Source organism: Heterodontus francisci, chromosome 16, assembly GCF_036365525.1.
Source record: "Heterodontus francisci isolate sHetFra1 chromosome 16, sHetFra1.hap1, whole genome shotgun sequence".
Lineage (NCBI taxonomy): Eukaryota > Metazoa > Chordata > Chondrichthyes > Heterodontiformes > Heterodontidae > Heterodontus > Heterodontus francisci.
Window position 1 is genome coordinate 57,538,380 of NC_090386.1, and position 20,272 is coordinate 57,558,651.

Below are 20,272 nucleotides of genomic sequence, written 5' to 3' on the forward strand. Positions count from 1 at the left end.
AAATGGCCAATTAAGTACCACTTAAGGGCCTCATCCCACCTTCATTGGTATCTTACCAGTGGTGGACAGGCATGTCAGCAGCTCAGCAGCCCACACAATTAAGCCTGGCAACCCTCCTGATCAGGCCCCCTGTGCCCCACAGAGAGCCCCTCCAGCGGTGTGGGCCAGCCCCACTAAAACTACCCCCTCACCCTGCTATCTGACTCCAACCTACCCGCCCCCCCCCCCCCCACCCCAGCCGATTGTCCTCCGTGAGGCCCGAACTCCACTTACTTTACTGAAGGATGACATGCACGTCCTCTTCTTGCTGAGTGCAATCCCAACAGTGGCCGCCACTCCCTGTGGCGCTCCTGGGAGTGAAGAATTGCTGGCTCTCTGATTGGCTGGCAGTTCTTGGAGGTGGGACTTCCTGCCACAAAGTGGCAGAAGTCAGAAGTCCCGACCAAGGCCGATTAAGGGCCTGGGTCACGCAAAATTGCAGCGTGGCTTTCAGGCCTGGTGGAGGTGGGCTCTCACCTTAGTTTTTAGCCCTCTGGCCAGGACTTGCTACCTGGAGGACTTTGTGGCTGTTACTGGTGCCATATATGCTGAGTGGACTGCCCAGTAAATCCATGAGATCTATCGTTGTTGTATCTGATAATTAATATGTAATCTGTAAACTGTGGACTGTGGTATGACTATTAATTCATTTTTAATTTATGTTGATTTTGGTTTGATAAAGTAAAATTAATAAAGCGAAGTTTTGTCCTTTTTGTTTTTCTATTGAGATCGGTCGGTAAGTTCGATTCTTTTGGTTTGTTGATCTGCACAGGAATCAGAACAGTGTCCAAATATCTGGTAGAGGAGTGCAGAATGTCACTGACATCAAATTGTAATGTTTTATAGAGTTCTCACCTGTAGGAAATAGGTTTTTCCAATGCCAGTGTTCCCTACTCACGGAAAATTACATGAACTAAACAGGATGGTTCACACTTTTCTAGTCAGAAGCATCTGAACTGCAATGAGACAATCAAGACTAATAGGTGAAAAGCATGTGCTGTTTATCTGATGTGAAGGAGTTCAAATTAACTTTCATTTGTTGCACCATTGCTTGTAAAGTTATTGCTTTGATGTGCATTCAGCTAACTTTATCATCAGCTTCTTGACTGAGTAGTTAAATTTCTATTAATATTTGCTCCTTTCTTCAGATATTCTGAACTGTCAGATCCTGCAAACTGGCTGAACATTAATGCCACAACTGGTCAGATCACAACCACAGCAGTCCTGGACAGAGAGTCGATCTACATTAAAAATAATCTGTATGAAGCCATATTCCTGGCAGCTGACAATGGTAGGTCTTGGCTTCACGCTGTTTATTCCTGTGGAACATTGCAATATAATGCATCAGTCGGGTGATGACCTGCCCTTTTGCATCTTTCTACTTAAACCTCTTTAAGTTTTTTTCAACTGCCTAAAAAACAGAGCAATGTTGAAAAATAGCTTGTTCCCAAAATACAATTTCAGTGTTTAGTGGGGTGGGGTGGTGTTGATGCTGATGCTGGGGAGTTGAACAAAAAATGCAAGCTTATTTTCATTTCTCACTGGTCCTTGTATCCGTCATTTGAATATAAGGTCCATTCATTGATTCCCTATGTAGCTTCCACTAGACTAATTTCACAGACTGGGATTGTAGGTTTGAATTCCAACAACGGTTGAAACTTGAATCTTCAAACAGATAATTTTTTAGATGCCCCCCAGTAGTGGAGCTGAGCTTTGCTCCAGAGAGGCAGAAAATGTCCAAAATGTATCTCTTGACTTGCAAGGCAGCAGTGAAGGAATGTGTTACTCCCCATTCACTTTTTTAAAAGTTAGAATATAGAATGTTTTGAAAAATTGGTAATGACTGTTGGAATAAACTGTGGAACACTTTCTTGTTTGTATCTTAAGATTGGGTGAAAGGAGAGTGCTTATATATCAACTTGGGAATTAGGTCTAAGTTCTTGCAACGACCTTGGAATAAACTGTGCCTAAGCCCTCCTCAGGAGTCTCCTACTGAGGTTTATCCTTGTGCTGGCGTTCTTATGATTGGTCTTTTGAACATTTCTGAAAACTAGCTTTCTTAAAACTGATTTTTACAAGTACACTGTCAAACTCAGCACTAACTATAGAGCAGGTTCAAACTGCTTTGTATTTTATTCTAACTGGATTTAGCTGTTGAATTTACATAATAATCCCAGAGCATGTTGGTCTATATTTCATATTGTACAAATTTTTGCAGGCAGAACTACTGCTTTTTTACTAGGCATCAAACTAAAAATATGCTGATGGAAACAGACTATATCTGGCCTAATGAAACTTCTCAGTTTAAAGATTGAACTAAAAGTTGCCCTGTTTGGGCAGTCCTTTTGATCATGCTCCTCTCATCTCACAGCAGATGTGCGTCATTTGGGTTGTCTGAAATAAGACATGCTGATGTTCTGAGCAATTGAAATCTCTAATAAAGCCTACATATATACTGTTTTCACAGCCTGGCCCATAGTTTCTCAAGCTTGGTTTGGCTCATGATCTGATCTGATCTGATCTGATCTTCTGTTGCTCTTTTGTCTAGACGTACCATACTTGGCATTTGGCTTCAACCCAGACTCACCCACAACACTTACATTATTATACTTGACAGATCTATTTAGAAGTATTCTAGTTGAAAAGCTTTGTTCTGAATATCCCTAGCTTTTGACTTGGGATATTTGGAGAAAAATCAAGCAATTAGCTGCTCTATGCTTTTGCTCATCTGGTGTAAAGTTTTGACACATATATTGCTTCATGATGTAGCCACTAATTACAAAGGTAATTGATCTGGCAGAAACAATAACCTCACGTTTCTTTTGATATAATTTAAGCCTCAGCATTCATATGCACAATTCAGTTAAAATGCAGAGTGGGGAATAAAGAAAAAACACAAGAAATGACCATGTACTGACAAAGTCACCATGAAAATCCAAAACCTCCTCACCATGCCATTGAGGCAGAGGTACGAATAAGTGAAGAGTCATAGAGAGCTACAGCACTGAAACAGGCCCTTCGGCCTACTGAGTCTGTGCCGACCATCGACCACCCATTTATACTAATCCTACGTTAATCCCATATTCCCTACCACATCCTCACCTTCCCTCAATTCTCCTACTGTTGTAATGTAGGAAACGTGGCAGCCAATTTGCACACAGTAAACTCCCTCAAACAGCAAAGTGATAATGACCCGAGAGTCTTGTTTTAGTGATATTGATTGAATTATTGGCCAGGACATCAGGGATAATTTCCTTTCTTTTCTTTGAAATAGTGTCATGGGATCTTTTTCATCCAACTGAGAGGGCAGACGGGGCCTCAGTTCAACATCTTATCCAAGAGAGGGCACCTCAAACAATGCAGCATTCCCTCAGCACCACACTAGAGTGTCAGCCATGACTTTTGTGCTCATGTCCTGGAGTGGGACTTGAACCCAGAACCTTAAGATCGAGGCAAGACTGCTAACAACTGAGCCACAGCTGACACCTAAGATGGTGGTGGCTGGCTTTTTTAGTCAGCTGCAGTCTGAGCAATAATGATGCTTTCCACGGCTGTCAAGGCTTTCATGCCAGTCAGAGTCTCTGAAATGGTAAAATTCTGACCCATTTTTATCTGGTTTTGCCACACGGAGATTGAAGTCGACTCTGAAGGCTGAATTTTTGGGCCTCGCCGAGCTCAGGAATGGAGGCAAACGGGGTCTTAAAACATTGGTGCCGGCCAGCGTGTTGGTTTCCCAACCCCATTCCCGGCACCGACCATTTTTGGCGAGGTGGGTTCAGGGCTGACAGGGCTATCCACCCCAATGAAGTGGGCAATCAATTAGGCTCATTAAGAGTTGTAAGCACAGTTAAAGGAGGCCAACTGGGATTTTTCAGTCAGCCTCCAGTTTCCTGACGCAAAGTCGGTAGTTTAACTGCCTTTAGATGGGCACCCAGCGACAGGCTGGAGGGGGTCGGTTATTCCAGGCAGGCCTAGAGGCACTTTCTGCCTGCCTAAATGCAGGTGCAGCCAAAGGCCACCCTGTAGAGGGATCCCCACCCCCACCCCCTCATACTGGTGGCCTGGCTGCTGAATCTGTTTTTTATTTAAAGGTTGAGAAGGTGCCTCCATGTTGAAATGCTCTACTGCAACCTGCTGCTCCTCCTAAGCTGGAAGGCCTCTGTTTGGGCCTCCAGCTTTGAGAGCCTGCCTGCCTGCCACCCTTAATTGGACAGGGAACTTGTCTCCATGCCAATTAAAGGAGCGCCTCCATCAAAATCTTACAGTGACTATCTCCCCAACAGAGGTGGTTTCGGGACCCAGAAACAGTCCCAACTCCTGTTTCCTGCCCCTGAAGCGAAAATTCAGCCCTGGGGGCAGAATCTTATGAGACCCATGGAGGTGAAACCAGGAGGGAAATAGGAAAGGTCCATGTCGGGTCGGTGGCCTGACGTGCTCCCGCCTTCAGGCGATTTTGCTGGAGGTGGGGTCATACTAGCAATGGCTACTCACCCGACAGCAACGGGTAACCAATAATTAGCAATTACAAGAGTAATTAAGTGGAGGGAAGGACTCCTCTGGGATCTTCCCAGTGGCACAGCAGCCTCTACTGTGCCAAGCCTGCCGGCTCAGTGCAAGAGGCCCCCTGGCAGCAGGCTGGGTGGCTATGGGAGCCACAGACTCCATGTCCCAATGACAGGGTCGCAGGTAGAAAATGCTACATCTGCAGCCCACACGACTCCATAGCAGGGGTTTTCCTTCCACTCCAAGGGGCCTACCGGCTTTGGTCCTCACAATTTTTAAATTTGATGCACACCTCCAAAGATGTCTCCATGTTAAGGAACCCTCATGCTCTCCTTGCCTCCTGAGTGGCACCACCTCTCCCGGTGGACTGCTGGCCTTCCAAAGCTCCAGGTCCTCTGATTGGGCCTGCAGCCTCAAGAACCTGTCTGCCATCCTTAATTGGATGGGGCTCCTGGAGGCGGCCCCTTACTTGGCCACCTTGGGAAGATTGCACAGGCAGACTGGACTGACAGACCATCAGAAGAATTTGTTGGAAGAATTTTTTCAAAGGCAGTAAGATCCTGCCCTGAAAGTCAGTGGAGATGTAGCAGAAATAAGTAGCCAGAATATTATTCTTTCCACTTATTGAAATTTAATATCAAGCTCAATTTGGAAGCCTGGTGACAGTAAAGCACTGTGAACTGTGTTATGACCAAAGCAGGAGGATTGCACTGTCTTTCTCTAGTTCCACTTCTCCATGGGTCACAACATATATTTAAATGTTTACCCAGTTACCAATATGGACAATTATATACTTTTTATTTCAGAATAAAATCCACCAACCAGTTTTCTTAATAAACAAAAAAATTATTAATTTATAATAAAATGAGTCTTATTTAGTGAAGATGCAAAGCATTAACACACAGATTGAAACATGAAAGTTCCCTTCTAAATTAGCCGAACAGAGACACACACAAACACAAAGGTTAAAGAAAAAATAAAGAAGTTTTCTCTGCAGAGCTCTCTTTACAAAAAGACAAAAAAAAACATTGGCCAAATAATTGTTAATTCTTGAAGGAAAAGGAGAAGATATGGAATGATATCAGTTGTCCCTTTATTCTGGCATCCCAAATAAGCTTAGACAGCTGTCACTAGAATCTTTTTGGAGCAATTCTCTTCAGACGACGTTGAGGAGTAGTCTGGCAGGCTTTCCAGGAGAAATGGGGCATCAGGGGTTTCAGCTATCATACTGGATTCTCAGGGTTTCTCAAAGAGGTGGAAAAAGCATGGGCTGGTTGCTACTCTCTTAGCAGTCTTACCCCCCAACTGACTCAAAACAATATCCAAAACGAAACCAATTCTTGACTACCATAAATCTTGACATGTCACTTCTCTGTAAACAACTCCCCCTAGTCACCAAGGCTCCTGCTGTTTATTTAGCTTAAGACATGTGACATCCAGTAAGGGTTACTTTTAAAAAAAAATCTCAAGTCCTTCCAGTGACCTTTTTAAAAAAAAATGTCCAGAATCTATGGAATTGCTTCAGTTTTTCAAATTAATCCATTTCCACAATTTTTAAACATGAGTCCTCAAAAAATATTTAAAAATGGAAGCACTTTCATAACAACTGTGATTCCAAAATTACTTGAAGCCCTTATTGAAGACCTGTGGTGAATTTACACTCCATGAGGGAGATGTCCTGCAAGATTCCCCTGATCTTAACCCATAACTTGAGCAAAAGAATAAGCGAACCATTGGTGAAACAATGTAAAGGGCCTTATTTTTAATCTTTTTACTCCATCTGTACAGGTGTTCTGTCCTCTTTCACCAATGTTTTACCATTTTACCATTTCCGACATTACTACAATGATCACAATTGGCTGTAGAGTGCTCTGAGATGTCTGATGGTTCTGAAAAATGCCATATAAATGCAAGTCAAATTATATTACTGCAGCTGACAAGCCTAGTTCATATTAAGAATGTGTTTATGCTCCAACTTTATCATTGAAGCAACGGAGTTGGAGATCACGAGAATCCTCGTGGAGATTCCAGGTTCACAAGCTTAATGTTGGTCCAAAATCAAAACCAAATTTGGAATGCAACTGGAGTATCAAGGCCCAACTTAACTGAACTAAAATGGAGGGAGATCTCTTCTCCAAGCAGCCCTGTTGTGCTGCATTTCAGTCTATTTACACTACATCTACAGCAGTGTGAAGTTGAACCTATTCGCAGTTGTGATACTGTTCAAGTGTAAATACCCCCTTAATATGAACAATGCTGGTTAGCACCAGTGATAAAATGCTTTTATGTTTTGTAAAATATAGTAAGTACATTCTGAAATAAAACTGAAGTTTTTTGTATTAAACATTATGTATGGTATTACGGACTTGCCCAGATTGAGCTGCTTAAATAGATGCTTCACTGTGAACTAACAAATGCGTTGTCTTCATATAGGCAATCCTACAGCAAGTGGCACCGGCACCTTTCAAGTTTACCTCATTGATATTAATGATAATGCACCCGAGCTGATTCCTAAAGAGGCCCAAATTTGTGAAAAGCCTAATCCAAATGCAATCAACATCACAGCAGGAGACACCGACAGAGATCCAAATACAGGCCCCTTTGTGTTTGAGCTGGCAAATAAGCCATCGGGTGTCAAGAGGAACTGGACAACCACCCGTTTAAATGGTAAGACATGACCCTGCACAACACAAGTTAGATGATAAGTGTCATGAAGTTCTGATGGTGACTAACATATTGCTAGAACAAAATAAAACAAAATAAACAAAAATTCCCACTCCAAGTAAAAGTTGAAATGTGACTCAGTGTTACTCATAATACTGCCTTGTAACATTCTCAATCCCAGGCCCTCTTCACCTAACCTGTTGCTCTCTGCGTCTCTGCCCATGGCTGCTTGACAATGATATATTACCTCAATTTTTCTTAGATTCACAGACATAGTCCCATGTTGCCACAATCTGGTCACAGTTGTCATATGTGAGAATTGCCTTTGACAGAAAGTTAATGAGTTACACTGCAATATATACCTATTGTATACCAACTTCTAGTACATGCATGAACAGCATACACTCAGATGGGCTTATGTTCATAGCTACAGGCAGAATGTGGTTCTAAGAATTCACGAGTTCCAACCTGTTGGTGAAACCAATTCTGTTCATATTGCAGAGCTGTTTCACCAACAGAAACTAAAATGGAAATTTCTAGTTAGTTTTCACAGTCATATGTGGAGCAGCTTCCTCTTACCGATCCAGGAATGTGATTACTTTTTGGCTGCTTGATCACTGATATGCTCCAAAACTGGACATTTTAACAATGGTGTGAAGTGCAGCTTTAAGGTAGAATTTAATTTGTGATGTTGCATTGTTTTATAGCTGGAAGTCTGAGCCTCACCCTTTCTCATCATTTCTGTTCAGTATCAGAGGAATATGGGCCCTGGTTGGCCTCAACATAAAAGTTCAGGCAGTAATACTACATCTGACTAGAACATTCAGGCATTGATAGGCTATGATAAAGGAGGGTCAAATGGGTTACAGCCAAAAAATCCTTTTGAAGGAACTTATCCATTTGAATTTTCCCAGTTTTTGAGCTAGCTTACCCATGTCGATTCATGTTCAAATAATGTTTCCTGCCATTTTTGAGAGTAACTAATAACAGAAATGGAATATTGCCAGTACTGAACTATAGAATATATATTTTATTCATGAAAGAGTAAAAGCGTCAGAGCTCATTTGTTATGTTGTTACTTGTATGTTACACAGCTCTCTGCATGCTGGACCCATGGAATAGTTGCTATTTCTGACACTTGTGTGGTTTCAGAACTGCGGCAATCAAAACATTTTTACATTAACTATATCAAAGCAGTCAGGTTGTTCGATAGTTTCTTGTGCTAAATGTGTGCATCTGTGTTTTTGCGCAATATATCACACACACAAACACACATTTTCATATGCACACACGTATGGCCTAGAGGTCTATACACCTCAAAAAATCGTCAGATAAATGTTAGCAGAACACTAAATGGCTATTGGATTTACTTGGTGAAGAGCTCCACTGTTTGCAACTTGTCGTAAAAGTATTCAAGTCTCTATAAAAATATATGTTTATGATTTCTCTGTAAATAGTGAATAGCAACAAGCTTCCCTCATTTACTCAATTTCCATTGATGTCCTTGACTTTAAGTCACCCATGACTCAACAGTCTCTCCCAAGAAAATGGAGATCACTGTCACATTACTCTTTTTTAGGGAATAGTAAGCAACTTTGGATCCCAGCCATATTAATCAGGAGCCAAATTGTCTACAGTATAAGCCACAAAGCAGCCACAATCATTCTGAGTTAGATCACATATTTTCTTAAAAAAACAAGTAAATAATTTTATTTATACCACACACTAGGATAGAAAAATGGAACACTTCAAATGCTTGGTCTTGTGCTGTCTCCCACATGCTATAATTTTTTTTTTAGAGATACAGCACTGAAACAGGCCCTTCGGCCCACCGAGTCTGTACCGAACATCAACCACCCATTTATACTAATCCTACACTAATCCCATATTCCTACCAAACATCCCCACCTGTCCCTATATTTCCCTACCACCTACCTATACTAGTGACAATTTATAATGACCAATTTACCTATCAACCTGCAAGTCTTTTGGCTTGTGGGAGGAAACCGGAGCACCCGGAGAAAACCCACGCAGACACGGAGAACTTGCAAACTCCACACAGGCAGTACCCGGAATCGAACCCGGGTCACTGGAGCTGTGAGGCTGCGGTGCTAACCACTGCGCCACTGTGCCGCCCATGGTGGTAATATAATGGTACCGCTAATGTGGTAATATGGTAAAATGTTTTTCTATTAATTGTTATAATCAGCTTCTTCAGGTCTGGAATGGTTACTAAAGGATTAAATATGATATATAGTCCCAGAAATTAACCAATGAGTTTACAAAAACAAAAGACTTACATTTATATAGCACTTTACATGACCACCAGATGTCTCAAAATATTTTATAGTCAATTAAGTAATTTCTGGAAGTGTAGTCACTGTTGCAACATAAGAAATAGGGAGCCAATTAGCACACAACAAACTCACACAAACAGCAATCTAATAATGGAGAGATAATCTGTTTTAGTGATGTTGATTGAGGGATAAATATTGGCCAGGCCGCAGGAGATAACTCCCCTACTCTTCTTTGAAATAGTGTCATGGGATCTTTCACATCCATCTGAAAGGGCAGCTGGGACGTCGGGTTAACATCTCATCTGAAAGGCAGCAGCTCCAACAGTGCAGCACTCCCTCAATACTGCACTGGATTGTCAGCCTTGACTTTTGTGCTCAAGTCCTGGAGTGGGGCTTGAATCCAAACCTCATGACAGAGGTGAGAGTGCTACCACCTGAACCACAGCTGACGCTGAGACCTTATATCCTACGCTTATACTCTGGAGAAAAAGGGTTTGAGGGGTGGGGCATGGAAGGGGGTGGTGGGTGCTAGATAGAAGTCTTTAAGGTTTTCATGGATATAGAGAATTTGAATGCAAAAGAGTTCTGCTGTTAGGGACAGAAATTGAGGACTAGTGGAAACAATTTCAAATTAAGTTCAAAGGAAAGAAAGATATTTAGATAACATTTTAAATAAGGGTAATTAGAAGAACAGATCACCCCACACAGATGATAGAAAAGAAACTATGATAGCTTTTAAGAAATGATAAATTCTTGTTATTAAAGGGGACACAGCCCTATTAGTTCCTGAGTCATGATATGGAACCCAAAGGGACATTAGGCCAAAGAGACTTAATACAATGCTGCTGCATAGAAGAACAATCTGTACCCTCATGGCCCAGCATATGCCTCACTCTACCATTATCATCAAACCAGAAATCAGCAAAACCAAACTGAGAGGAGTATAGAAAGTGGAGGGGTGAAATCAAAAAGGAAATTAGGAAAGCAAAGAGAGGGCATAAACGAATATTGGCAAGCAAAATCAAGGTGAACCCAAAGATGTTTTATCAATACATTAAGAGTAAGAGGATAACTAAGGAGAGAGTAGGGCCCATAAAAGACCAAAAAGGTAACCTATGTGTAGGGGCGGAAGATGTTGGTATGGTTCTTAGTGAATAATTTGTGTCTGTCTTCACAAAAGAAGGGGACGATGCAGATACTGTAGATAAGGAGGAGGAAAATAAAGTATTGTATGTGATAAACATAGGGAGAGAGGACACATTATTGGGATTAGCATCCTTGAAAGTTGATAAATCACCAGGGCCAGATGAAATGTACCCTAGGCTGTTAAAAAAGCAAGAGAGGAAATAGCAGAGGGTCTGAACATCATTTTCCAGTCCTCACTGGATACAGATGTGGTGCCAGAGGATTGGAGATAAGGCTAATGTTGTACCTATGTTTAAAAAGGGAGTGAAGGATAGACCGAATAATTACAGGCCGGTCAGTCTAACCTCAGTTGTGGGCAATTCATTGGAATCTATTCTGAGAATCAGGATAAACTGTCACTTAGAAAGGCACAGATTAATCAAGGATAGTCAGCAAGGATTTGTTAAGGGAAGATCTTTTTTGACCAACTTGATCGAATTTTTTGAAGAAGTAACAAGGAAGATAGATGAGGGTAGTGCAGTTGATGTGGTCTACATGGATTTTAGCAAGGCTTTTGACAAGTTCCCACATGGCAGACTGGTTAAAAAAATAAAATCCCATGGGATCCAGGAAAATGCAGCAAGGTGGATACAAAATTGTCTCAGTGGCAGGAAACAAAGGGTAATTGTTGACGACTGTTTTAGCGACTAGAGGGCTGTTTCCAGTAGCTTCCGCAGGGCTCAGTACTGGGTACCCTGCTTTTTGTGATATATATATTAATGATTTGGACATAAATTTAGGGAGCATGATCAAGAAGTTTGCAGACAACACAAAGATTGGTCATGTGTTAGATAGCGAGGAGGATAGCTGTAGGCTGAAGGAAGATATTGATGATCTGGTCAGATAGGCAGAAAAGTGGCAAATAGAATTCAACCTGGAGAAGTGTGAGGTGATGCATTTGGGGAACGTCAAACAAGGCAAAGGAATACACGATTAATGGGAATATACTGAGAAGTGTAGAGGAAGTGAGGGACCTTGGAGTGAATGTCCACATATCCCTGAAGGTAGAAGGACAGGTCGATAAGGTGGTTAAGAAGGCATATGGAATCCTTTCCTTTATTAGCGAGGTATAGAATATAAGAGCAGGGAGATTATGCTGGATCTGTATAGCTCATTGGTTAGGCCACAACTTGAGTATTGTGTGCAGTTCTGGTCACCTCATTACAGAAAGGATGTAATTGCACCAGAGAGGGTACAGAGGAGATTTACGAGGCTGTTGCCAGGACTGGAAAAATGCAGCTATGAGGAAAGATTGGATAGGCTGGGGTTGTTCTCCTTGGAACAGAGAAGGCTGAGGGGAGATCTGATTGAAATGTACAAAATTTTGACAGGCCTGGATAGAGTGGAGATGAAGGGTCTATTCACCTTAACAGAGAGGTCAGTACGAGGGGGCATAGATTTAAAGTGATTGGTAGAAAAATTAGAGTGGAGATGAGGGTGGTGGGGGTCTGGAACTCACTGCCAGAAAGTGTAGTTGAGGCAGAGATCCTCAACTCATTCAAAAGGAGTCTCAATGCCGTAATCTGCAGGGCTATGGACCAAATGCTGGAAGGTGGGGTGGAATGGGTGGATCGTTTTCGGCCGGCACAGACACGATGGGCCAGGTGGCCTCTTTCCGTGCCTTAAACATTCTATGATTCTAACACTGGTTCAATGAGGGGTGTAGGAGAGCATAACAGGAGCAGCACGAGGCTTACCTAAAAATGAGGTGCCAACCTGCTGAAGCTACAACACAGGATTATATGCATGTTAAACAGCAGAAGCAGCATGCTATAGACAGAGCTAAATGATCCCACAGCTAACAGATCGGATCAAAGCTCTGCAGTCCAGCCACATCCACTCGTGAATAGTGGTGGCCAATAAAACAATTAATGGAAGGCTGCAATAACATCACTATCCTCAATGATGGAAGAGCCAGCATGTCAGTGCTAAAGACAAGGCTGAAGTGCTTGTTAACGTCTTCAGCCACAAGAGTTGAGCGGATGATCTATCTTGGCCTCTTCTTTGGCCTCCTTATCGCGAGAGACAATGGGTAAGCGCCTGGAGGAGGTCAGTGGTGTGTGGAGCAGCACCTGGAGTGGCTATAAAGGCCAATTCTAGAGTGACAGGCTCTTCCACAGGTGCTGCAGAAAAATTTGTTTGTCGGGGCTGTTACACTGTTGGCTCTCCCCTTGTGCTTCCGTCTTTTTTCCTGCCAACTGCTAAGTCTCTTCGACTCGCCACACTTTAGCCCCGCCTTTATGGCTGCCCGCCAGCTCTGGCGAACGCTGGCAACTGACTCCCACAACTTGTGATCAATGTCACAGGACTTCATGTCGCGTTTGCAGACGTCTTTAAAGCGGAGACATGGTCAGCTGGTGGGTCTGATATCAGTGGCGAGCTCGCTGTACAATGTGTCTTTGGGGATCCTGCCATCTTCCATGTGGCTCACATGGCCTCCTCCTGACATATCCACCATCACAGAAGCTAGTATTCAGCTAATTCAATACACTCCACATGATATCAAGAAATGCCTGGACACACTGGATACAGCAAAGGCTATAGGCCCTGACAACATACCAGCAGCAGTGCTGAAGACTTATGCTCCAGAATTAGCTGCCTCAAGCCAAGCTATTCCAGTACAGCTACAACACTGGCATCTACACAACAATGTGGAAATTTGCCCAGGTATGTCCTGTCCGCAAAAAAACCCCCAGATCAAATCCAATCCAGCCAATTACTGTCCCATCAGCCTACTGTCACTCATTGGCAAGGTAATGGAAGGATGCATTGAGCATGCTATCAAGCAGCACTTAATCACCATTAACCTGCTCAATGATGCTCAGTTTGGGTTCCACCAGGACCACTTGGTTCCAGCCTCTGTCCAAACATGGACAAAACAGCTGAATTTCAGAGGTAAAGTAAGAATGACCGCTCTTGACATCAAGAGATAAGTGTGACATCAAGGAGCTCCAGTAATGCTGAGGCCAATGGGAATCAAGGGAAAAACTCTACATTGGTTGGAGTCATACTTAGCACAAAAGAAGACGGTTATGTTTTTGGAAAACAATCATCTCAGTTCCAGAACATCATTGCAGGATTTCTTCAGGCCCTCGGTCCAACTATCTTCAGCTGTTTCATCAATGATCTTTCATCTTACTTAAGGTAAGAGGTGGGAATGTTCACTAATGATTGCAGTGTTCAGTTCCATTCGCAATTCTTCAGATAATGAAGCAGTGAAGAAGATAATGAAATAATACCTGCAAGCAGCAAGGCTGGGATAAAATCCAGGCTTGAGCTGACAAGTAGGATTCATGCCAGGCAATGACCATCTCCAACAAGGGAGAGTCTAACTACCTTCCCCTTGCCATTTAATGGCATTACCATCATTGAATCTCCTGCCATCAACATTCTGTGGGGGGGTTACCCTTAATCAGAAATTTAACTGGACCAGCCACATAAATACTGTCGCTACAGCAGCAGGTCAGAAGCAGGGTATTCCGTGGCAAATGACTCACCTCCTGACTCCCCAAAGCCTTTCCACCATCTACAAGGCACAAGTCAGGAGTGTGATCATAGAATCTTTATTTGCCTGGACGAGTGCAACTCCGACAACACTCAAGAAGCTCAACACATTCCGGGACAAAGCAGCCCACTTGATTGTCACCAAATCCACCACCTTAAACATTGACTCCCTCCACCACCGCTGCACTGTGGTTGCAGTGTGTACTATCTACAAGATGCACTGCAGCGACAGGCTTCTTCAAGAGCACCTCCCAAATCCACAGCTACCATCACCTGAAAGGACAAGGGCAACAAGTGCATGGGAACACTGCCACCTGCAAGTTCCTCTCAAAGTCACATACCATCCAGATTTGGAAATATATGACTGTTTGTCTCAGCCTTTTGGCTAAGATCAAGTGTAGTATCTGCTCTTATCAGTACTTACTTGGCAGAGGAGAAACCATGATCAGTGGCTTTTGATCCTGGGTAGGCTTTGAGTAAAATGGCTATAACCAGTCTTCGAGTTTCAGGCCAGGGAGTGCGTAACACCGTTTGGGTGGCGGTGAAGGACAAGGAAGGAGATGCACCAGTTGATCGCACCTTCTTCATCAAGAAAATTCTCATCGATTGCTGTGGATTCCATGCTAAGGTCATCTTCTGCCCGCAGGATTTCCCCAGCAGTGGATATTTTGACGTGACGTTCAAGCACGTGGCGGGATGCATGAAGTTCCTGAAGGTGTTCAAGGAGAAAGGGAACCTGGCGCCGCTGTTGATCCTCACAGTGGAGCCGCTCTTCACGCTTCCATCGCAATGTGACCGAGTGGTGACAATTCACCTCTACAACCCCCATGTTCCTGTGGTGGATGTACTCACCTTTCTCGCCAGGTATGTCAAGGACCCATTTGGGATTTGGACCAGCAAGCGGCAGGTCAAGGTGACCTTGAAGGTCGATGCCAATGGAGCCATCATCCACCCTCCCTCCAGCTTCACTATCGGGGGAATTCGAGGCGTCTTGTTCTACGCTGGGCAGCCCAGTTTGTCGCACCTGTGGCAAATCTGGTCACGTGGCAGCTAACTGCAGCATGGTTGTCTGCAAGAACTGCAAGAAGGAAGGCCATCAAACCAAGGACTGTAAGCAGAGTAAGTGTTGCAACTTGTGCAGTGCGGCAGGCCACCTCTACAAAACCTGCCGCAAATGCTGCCTCAGTTATGCTCAGGCGGCAAGGTCCAAGAAAAGGGAGAAGGAAAGACGAATGTGTCTGGTGATGGAAAGGAGACAAGCAAACCTCTCCGCAGCGAGGAAAGTCTACCTGAGAAGGAGAAGAAAGAGCAGGCAGCTGAAACCAGCGACCCAGCACCTACCCTGCACCCCGAAAACCCTCCTCCACAGACAGAATCAATGGAGGAGGAGGCAGCAGATGGACAAACAGGTCAGTGGCAAGTGGTACAAAGGAAAACCACGAAGAAAAGAACTCCAAAAGTGGAACAGGCCACCACCCAAACCAGTGGCAAGAGGAGGCTACCGTCTGAAACAGACTGCTGCGGGGAGGTAACTTCACCATCTCCGAAGTTAAGGAGGTGGTGGGCGGTCGCCTCCTCGTAGCAGATGTAATGTACAACAATGCTCCGCTCCGGTTGATCAATTTGTACGCCCCGGTTCAATACAGCGACCGGCTGACCGTCTTCCAGCAGCTCCCACTGCTGCTGGCGACGTCCAGGCCGGTTATCCTAGGCGGTGACTTCAACTGCATCATCGATGCAGCCGGACGATCCGGCAGAGATGACAGCGAACTGGACGCTACATCCAGATTCCTAATAGAAACAGTAAAAGATGCCAAACTGCACGACGTCTTCAGCAGACCTGCAGACGGAGCACAGCGTAGATACATCTGGTCAAGATCGGACGGGTCTGTCCGTTCCAGAATTGACTTCCTTTTTGTGTCCCGTTTTGTCACGGTCAGATCCACCGACGTCAAGTTGGTGTTCTTCTCCGACCATTGCCTCTTACTGGCCGACTGTCACTTACAGGACGACCAGCGGGTTGGCAGGGAGATATGGTAGCTCAATGCTACACTGCTAACCCCAGAGAACGTTGAGGAACTCAAAAGGGATTACAAAGGTTGGAGAACCATGAAACCCCTCTTTGAGTCTCCAGTTCACTGGTGGGAAGCGATCAAGGAGATCAAGAGGTTCTTTATCCTCAAAGGTGTTCAGAGGGTGAGAGAGAGACAGAGAGAAATGTCCCAACTCCAGAAAAGTATGCAAAATCTGCTCCGGCTGCAGTCGATGGGGGTCGAAGTCAAGGAGGAAGTCCATGAGGTGAAGAGCCAGCAGGCCTCGCTCTTTGACACGGAGGCCTCCAAGATCATCTTCTGGTCCAGAGTCCGCTCCATTGAGCAGGATGAGACCTGCTCGCGTTACTTCTTCCAAAAGGTACACAGAGAGAGCTCTGTGATCAGCAGCCTGATGGAAAAGGATGGCTCGGTAATGTCTTCGCAGTCCGACATACTAAGAATCAGCAAATCCTTTTATGCTGGGCTGTATGACGCGGAGCCCACAGACAGCAGAGCCTCCCAGTCCTTCCTGTCATCTATCACAGAAGTCTTAGATGACAGCATGAGGGAGAGACTGGACAAGCCGCTAACTCTGGACGAGCTGACAAAGGCCGTCAAGTCCTTCGAGACGAGTAAAACTCCTGGAAGCGATGGCTTACCAGTTGAGTTGTATTCGGCCCTGTGGGACTGGGTCAGCCCGGTCCTGCTGGAAGAATACAAGAGTATGCTCCTGGCCGGTAGCATGTCAGAATCCATGAGGAAAGGCATCATCACCCTCATCTACAAGCGGAAGGGGGAGAGGGCAGAAATCAGAAATTGGCGGCCCTTCTCACTGCTTAATGTTGACTACAAGATTCTGTCCAAAATCAAAGCCAGTCGAGTCAAGTCTGCTATGGAGTTGGTGATCCACCCTGATCAGACCTGTACTATACCCGGCAGGAAGATCTCCGATAGTCCCGCGCTACTCAGGGATACGATCGGCTATGTACAGGACAGGAGGGTGGACACCTGCCTCATCAGCCTGGACCAGGAGAAGGCTTTTGACAGGATATTGCACACCTGCATGATGGACGTGCTTTCCAAAATGGGATTTGGGGAGGGAATCTGCAATTGGATCAAACTGCTCTGCACAAACATCAGTAGCGCAGTCTCAATCAATGGGTGGGAATCAGAAAGTTTCCCGATCCAATCTGGAGTCAGACAGGGCTGTCCTCTCTCCCCTGTCTTGTTTGTTTGCTGTATTGAACCCTTTGCTGAGTCTATTAGGAAGGATGTGAGTATAAGAGGGGTGACAATCCCAGGCACAGGAGGCACTCAGGTTAAAACCTCCCTGTACATGGATGGCGTCGCCGTCTTCTGCTCAGATCCGCTGTCTGTGCGCAGACTGATGAGCATCTGCGACCAGTTCGAACTAGCCTCGGGAGCCAAAGTTAACCACGGCAAGAGCGAAGCCATGTTCTTTGGGAACTGGGCTGACCGATCCTTTGTCCCCTTCACCGTCAGGTCAGACTACCTGAAGGTGCTGGGGATATGGTTCGGAAGGGCCGGGTCATGTACAAAAACCTAGGAGGAGTGAGTAGCCAGGGTACAACACAAGCTGAGCATGTGGCAGCAGCGATCTCTCTCCATTGTGGGTAAGAACCTGATCATCAGGTGCGAGGCACTCTCGTTGTTGCTGTACGTGGCGCAGGTCTGGCCCATACCCCACTCCTGCGCTGTGGTGGTCACCCGAGCCATTTTCCGCTTCATCTGGGGATCCAAAATGGACCGAGTCCGGAGGGACACAATGTTCAAACCTCTGGATAAGGGAGGGAAAAATGTACCCAACGTCACCCTCATCCTGATGACTACCTTCGTGTGCGGCTGCATCAAGCTGTGTGTAGATCTCCAGTACACAAACTCCAAGTGTCACTACGTGCTGAGGTTCTATCTGTCCCTGGTGTTGCGAAGGATGGGCCTGGTCACATTGCCGCGGAATGCTCTATCCAGTTGGACTGTACTGTACCACCTATCCTTCGTGGAGCAGTTTCTGCGGAAAAACACCTTTGACCACCGATCCATCAGGCAGTGTGCTGCACGGAATGTCCTCAAGGCCCTACGGGAAAAGGAGATGGTGGATCCTGTCGGATGGTTCCCCCGAGCAGACTGCCAAAGTCATTTGGCAGAATGCCTCATCACCAGAACTTTCAAACAAGCATCAAGATGTAGCTTGGCTGGTGGTTAGAAGAGCCCTCCCCGTCAGATCCTTCCTGCACGCCCAAAGTCTCACCCCCTCCGCACAATGCCCTCGAGGTGGCTGTGGTGGGGAAGAGACAGTTGCCCACCTGCTTCTGGAATGTGTCTTTGCAAAGCAGGTGTGGAAAGAGATGCAGTGGTTTTTGTCGAGGTTCATCCCAAGCAGCTCTAACGCAGGATTCTGTGCTCTACGGGCTGTTCCCAGGGACGCGCACCAAGATAAACATCAACTGCTGCTGGAGGACTATCAATTCGGTGAAAGATGCCCTTTGTTCTGCCCGAAACTTGCTGGTCTTCCAGCGCAAAGAGTTGTCCACGACCGAATGTTGCAGACTGGCACATTCCAAGATCCAGGACTACATGCTGAAGGACGCACTAAAGCTTGGGGCAGCCACAGCAAAGGCTCAATGGGGAAAGACCACTGTGTAAGGTCCCCCCACCAAGCTGAACTGAGGGGCTGGATCCATGGAAAACCCCTCAAACTGTATCCAGAAAATATTTTTTTGCTGTAAAATGTATATGACATGGAAAATGAAATGGAAGGGTTGTGAGGCAACTCACTCCTGCATTGAAGGAAACTGACCTCCTTTGCACTGTTTGTAATTTTTGACCTGATGCTGTTTAGAACTGTTTTGTCATGTATTTTTTACAGATTTTTATGAATAAAGTATATTTTGGAAATATAAAAAAAAACTGTTTGTTCATTGTTGCTGGCTCAAAATCCTGCAATTCCCTACCTAACAACACTGTGGACATACCTACAACATACGGACTGCAGCGGTTCAAGAAAGTGGCTCACCATCACCTTCTCAAGGGCAGTTAGGAATGGGCAATAAATGCTCGCCTTGCCAGCAATGCCCACATCCAGTGAATGAATAAAAAAAATGCAAAACTTAAGTTACTTAATATGGAGTTTGTTCATTCGAATGTGGCAGTTAGAAATTTAATAGTACCACAATCTTTGTAGCTAGGTTTGAACGGCATTAAATTTGAACTAATCCAAAGATTTGGAAGCATTATTTAAATTTCTGATCATATACTTTACATAGCACAGTAATTCAAAGAGAACTGCCATTTTTCAGTGATAATTGAGATCCTTCGAGTTTAAATTTGTATTTTTGTGTATACCCAATGTCTGTGTTTTCTACTGAGAGTTTTGATGTGGATGTTCCTGTAGATGTGCTGCATAGCACTGCTGGGAATTGATTTTTTTCCTGTTTCCTACCCGCTGACAGTATTGATCAGTCTCAGGTCAGAAGTCCACAGGCAAACTGTGCATTACTGCATTAGGGAATGGTTATATTTCTGGACTCAGAATTGAGATGTCTGGATTAATGTTCCAGAAACCTAAGTTCAAATCCCATCATGGTAGCTGGGGAATTAAAATTCAGCTGCCACTCTCACGAAAGGAACAGTTATGAACTAAAGTGAACTGGAGCAATTATGAAGTGATGAACGAACCGCCAAAAAATGGACACATTTTTGCTACAGACAAGATGGAGTAAGAGGTTAGGTGACCTCTCCTGTGCTGAAAATATACATATGGACTGTTGGAGACAAAACCCATCATCACGATTGGACCAATTCTGGGGAAGGCACATTAAAATGCTGAACAAGTCATTCAATGCTAAATGGCTCCTGTCTTCAACAACTGGGTTGACAAAAACCTTCACAAACAGGGCGACTCCAGATGCAAAGCCAAGATAATAGGTGTTAAATAACACCTCTTTATCAAGATATGTCACATTCAAACCCCATTGTGTAACAATAGCCCCATGTTCAAAGACATTGTATGAACACACCAGGGGAGAC

General features: G+C 44.6%; 1 protein-coding gene and 1 pseudogene across 3 annotated transcripts in view; both read left to right on the forward strand.

Annotated features, from left to right (window-relative positions):
- Window positions 1-20,272, forward strand: part of LOC137378111 (cadherin-4-like) — a 714,047-nt gene that overhangs the window by 645,102 nt on the left and 48,673 nt on the right. For all 3 annotated transcript variants that reach the window (XM_068048209.1, XM_068048211.1, XM_068048210.1), the window contains 2 exons: window positions 1,188-1,330; window positions 6,976-7,209. In XM_068048209.1, the coding sequence (XP_067904310.1) occupies window positions 1,188-1,330; window positions 6,976-7,209 (377 nt within the window). The remainder of the gene's footprint in view (window positions 1-1,187; window positions 1,331-6,975; window positions 7,210-20,272) is intronic.
- Window positions 14,557-14,666, forward strand: LOC137378550 (U2 spliceosomal RNA; annotated as a pseudogene).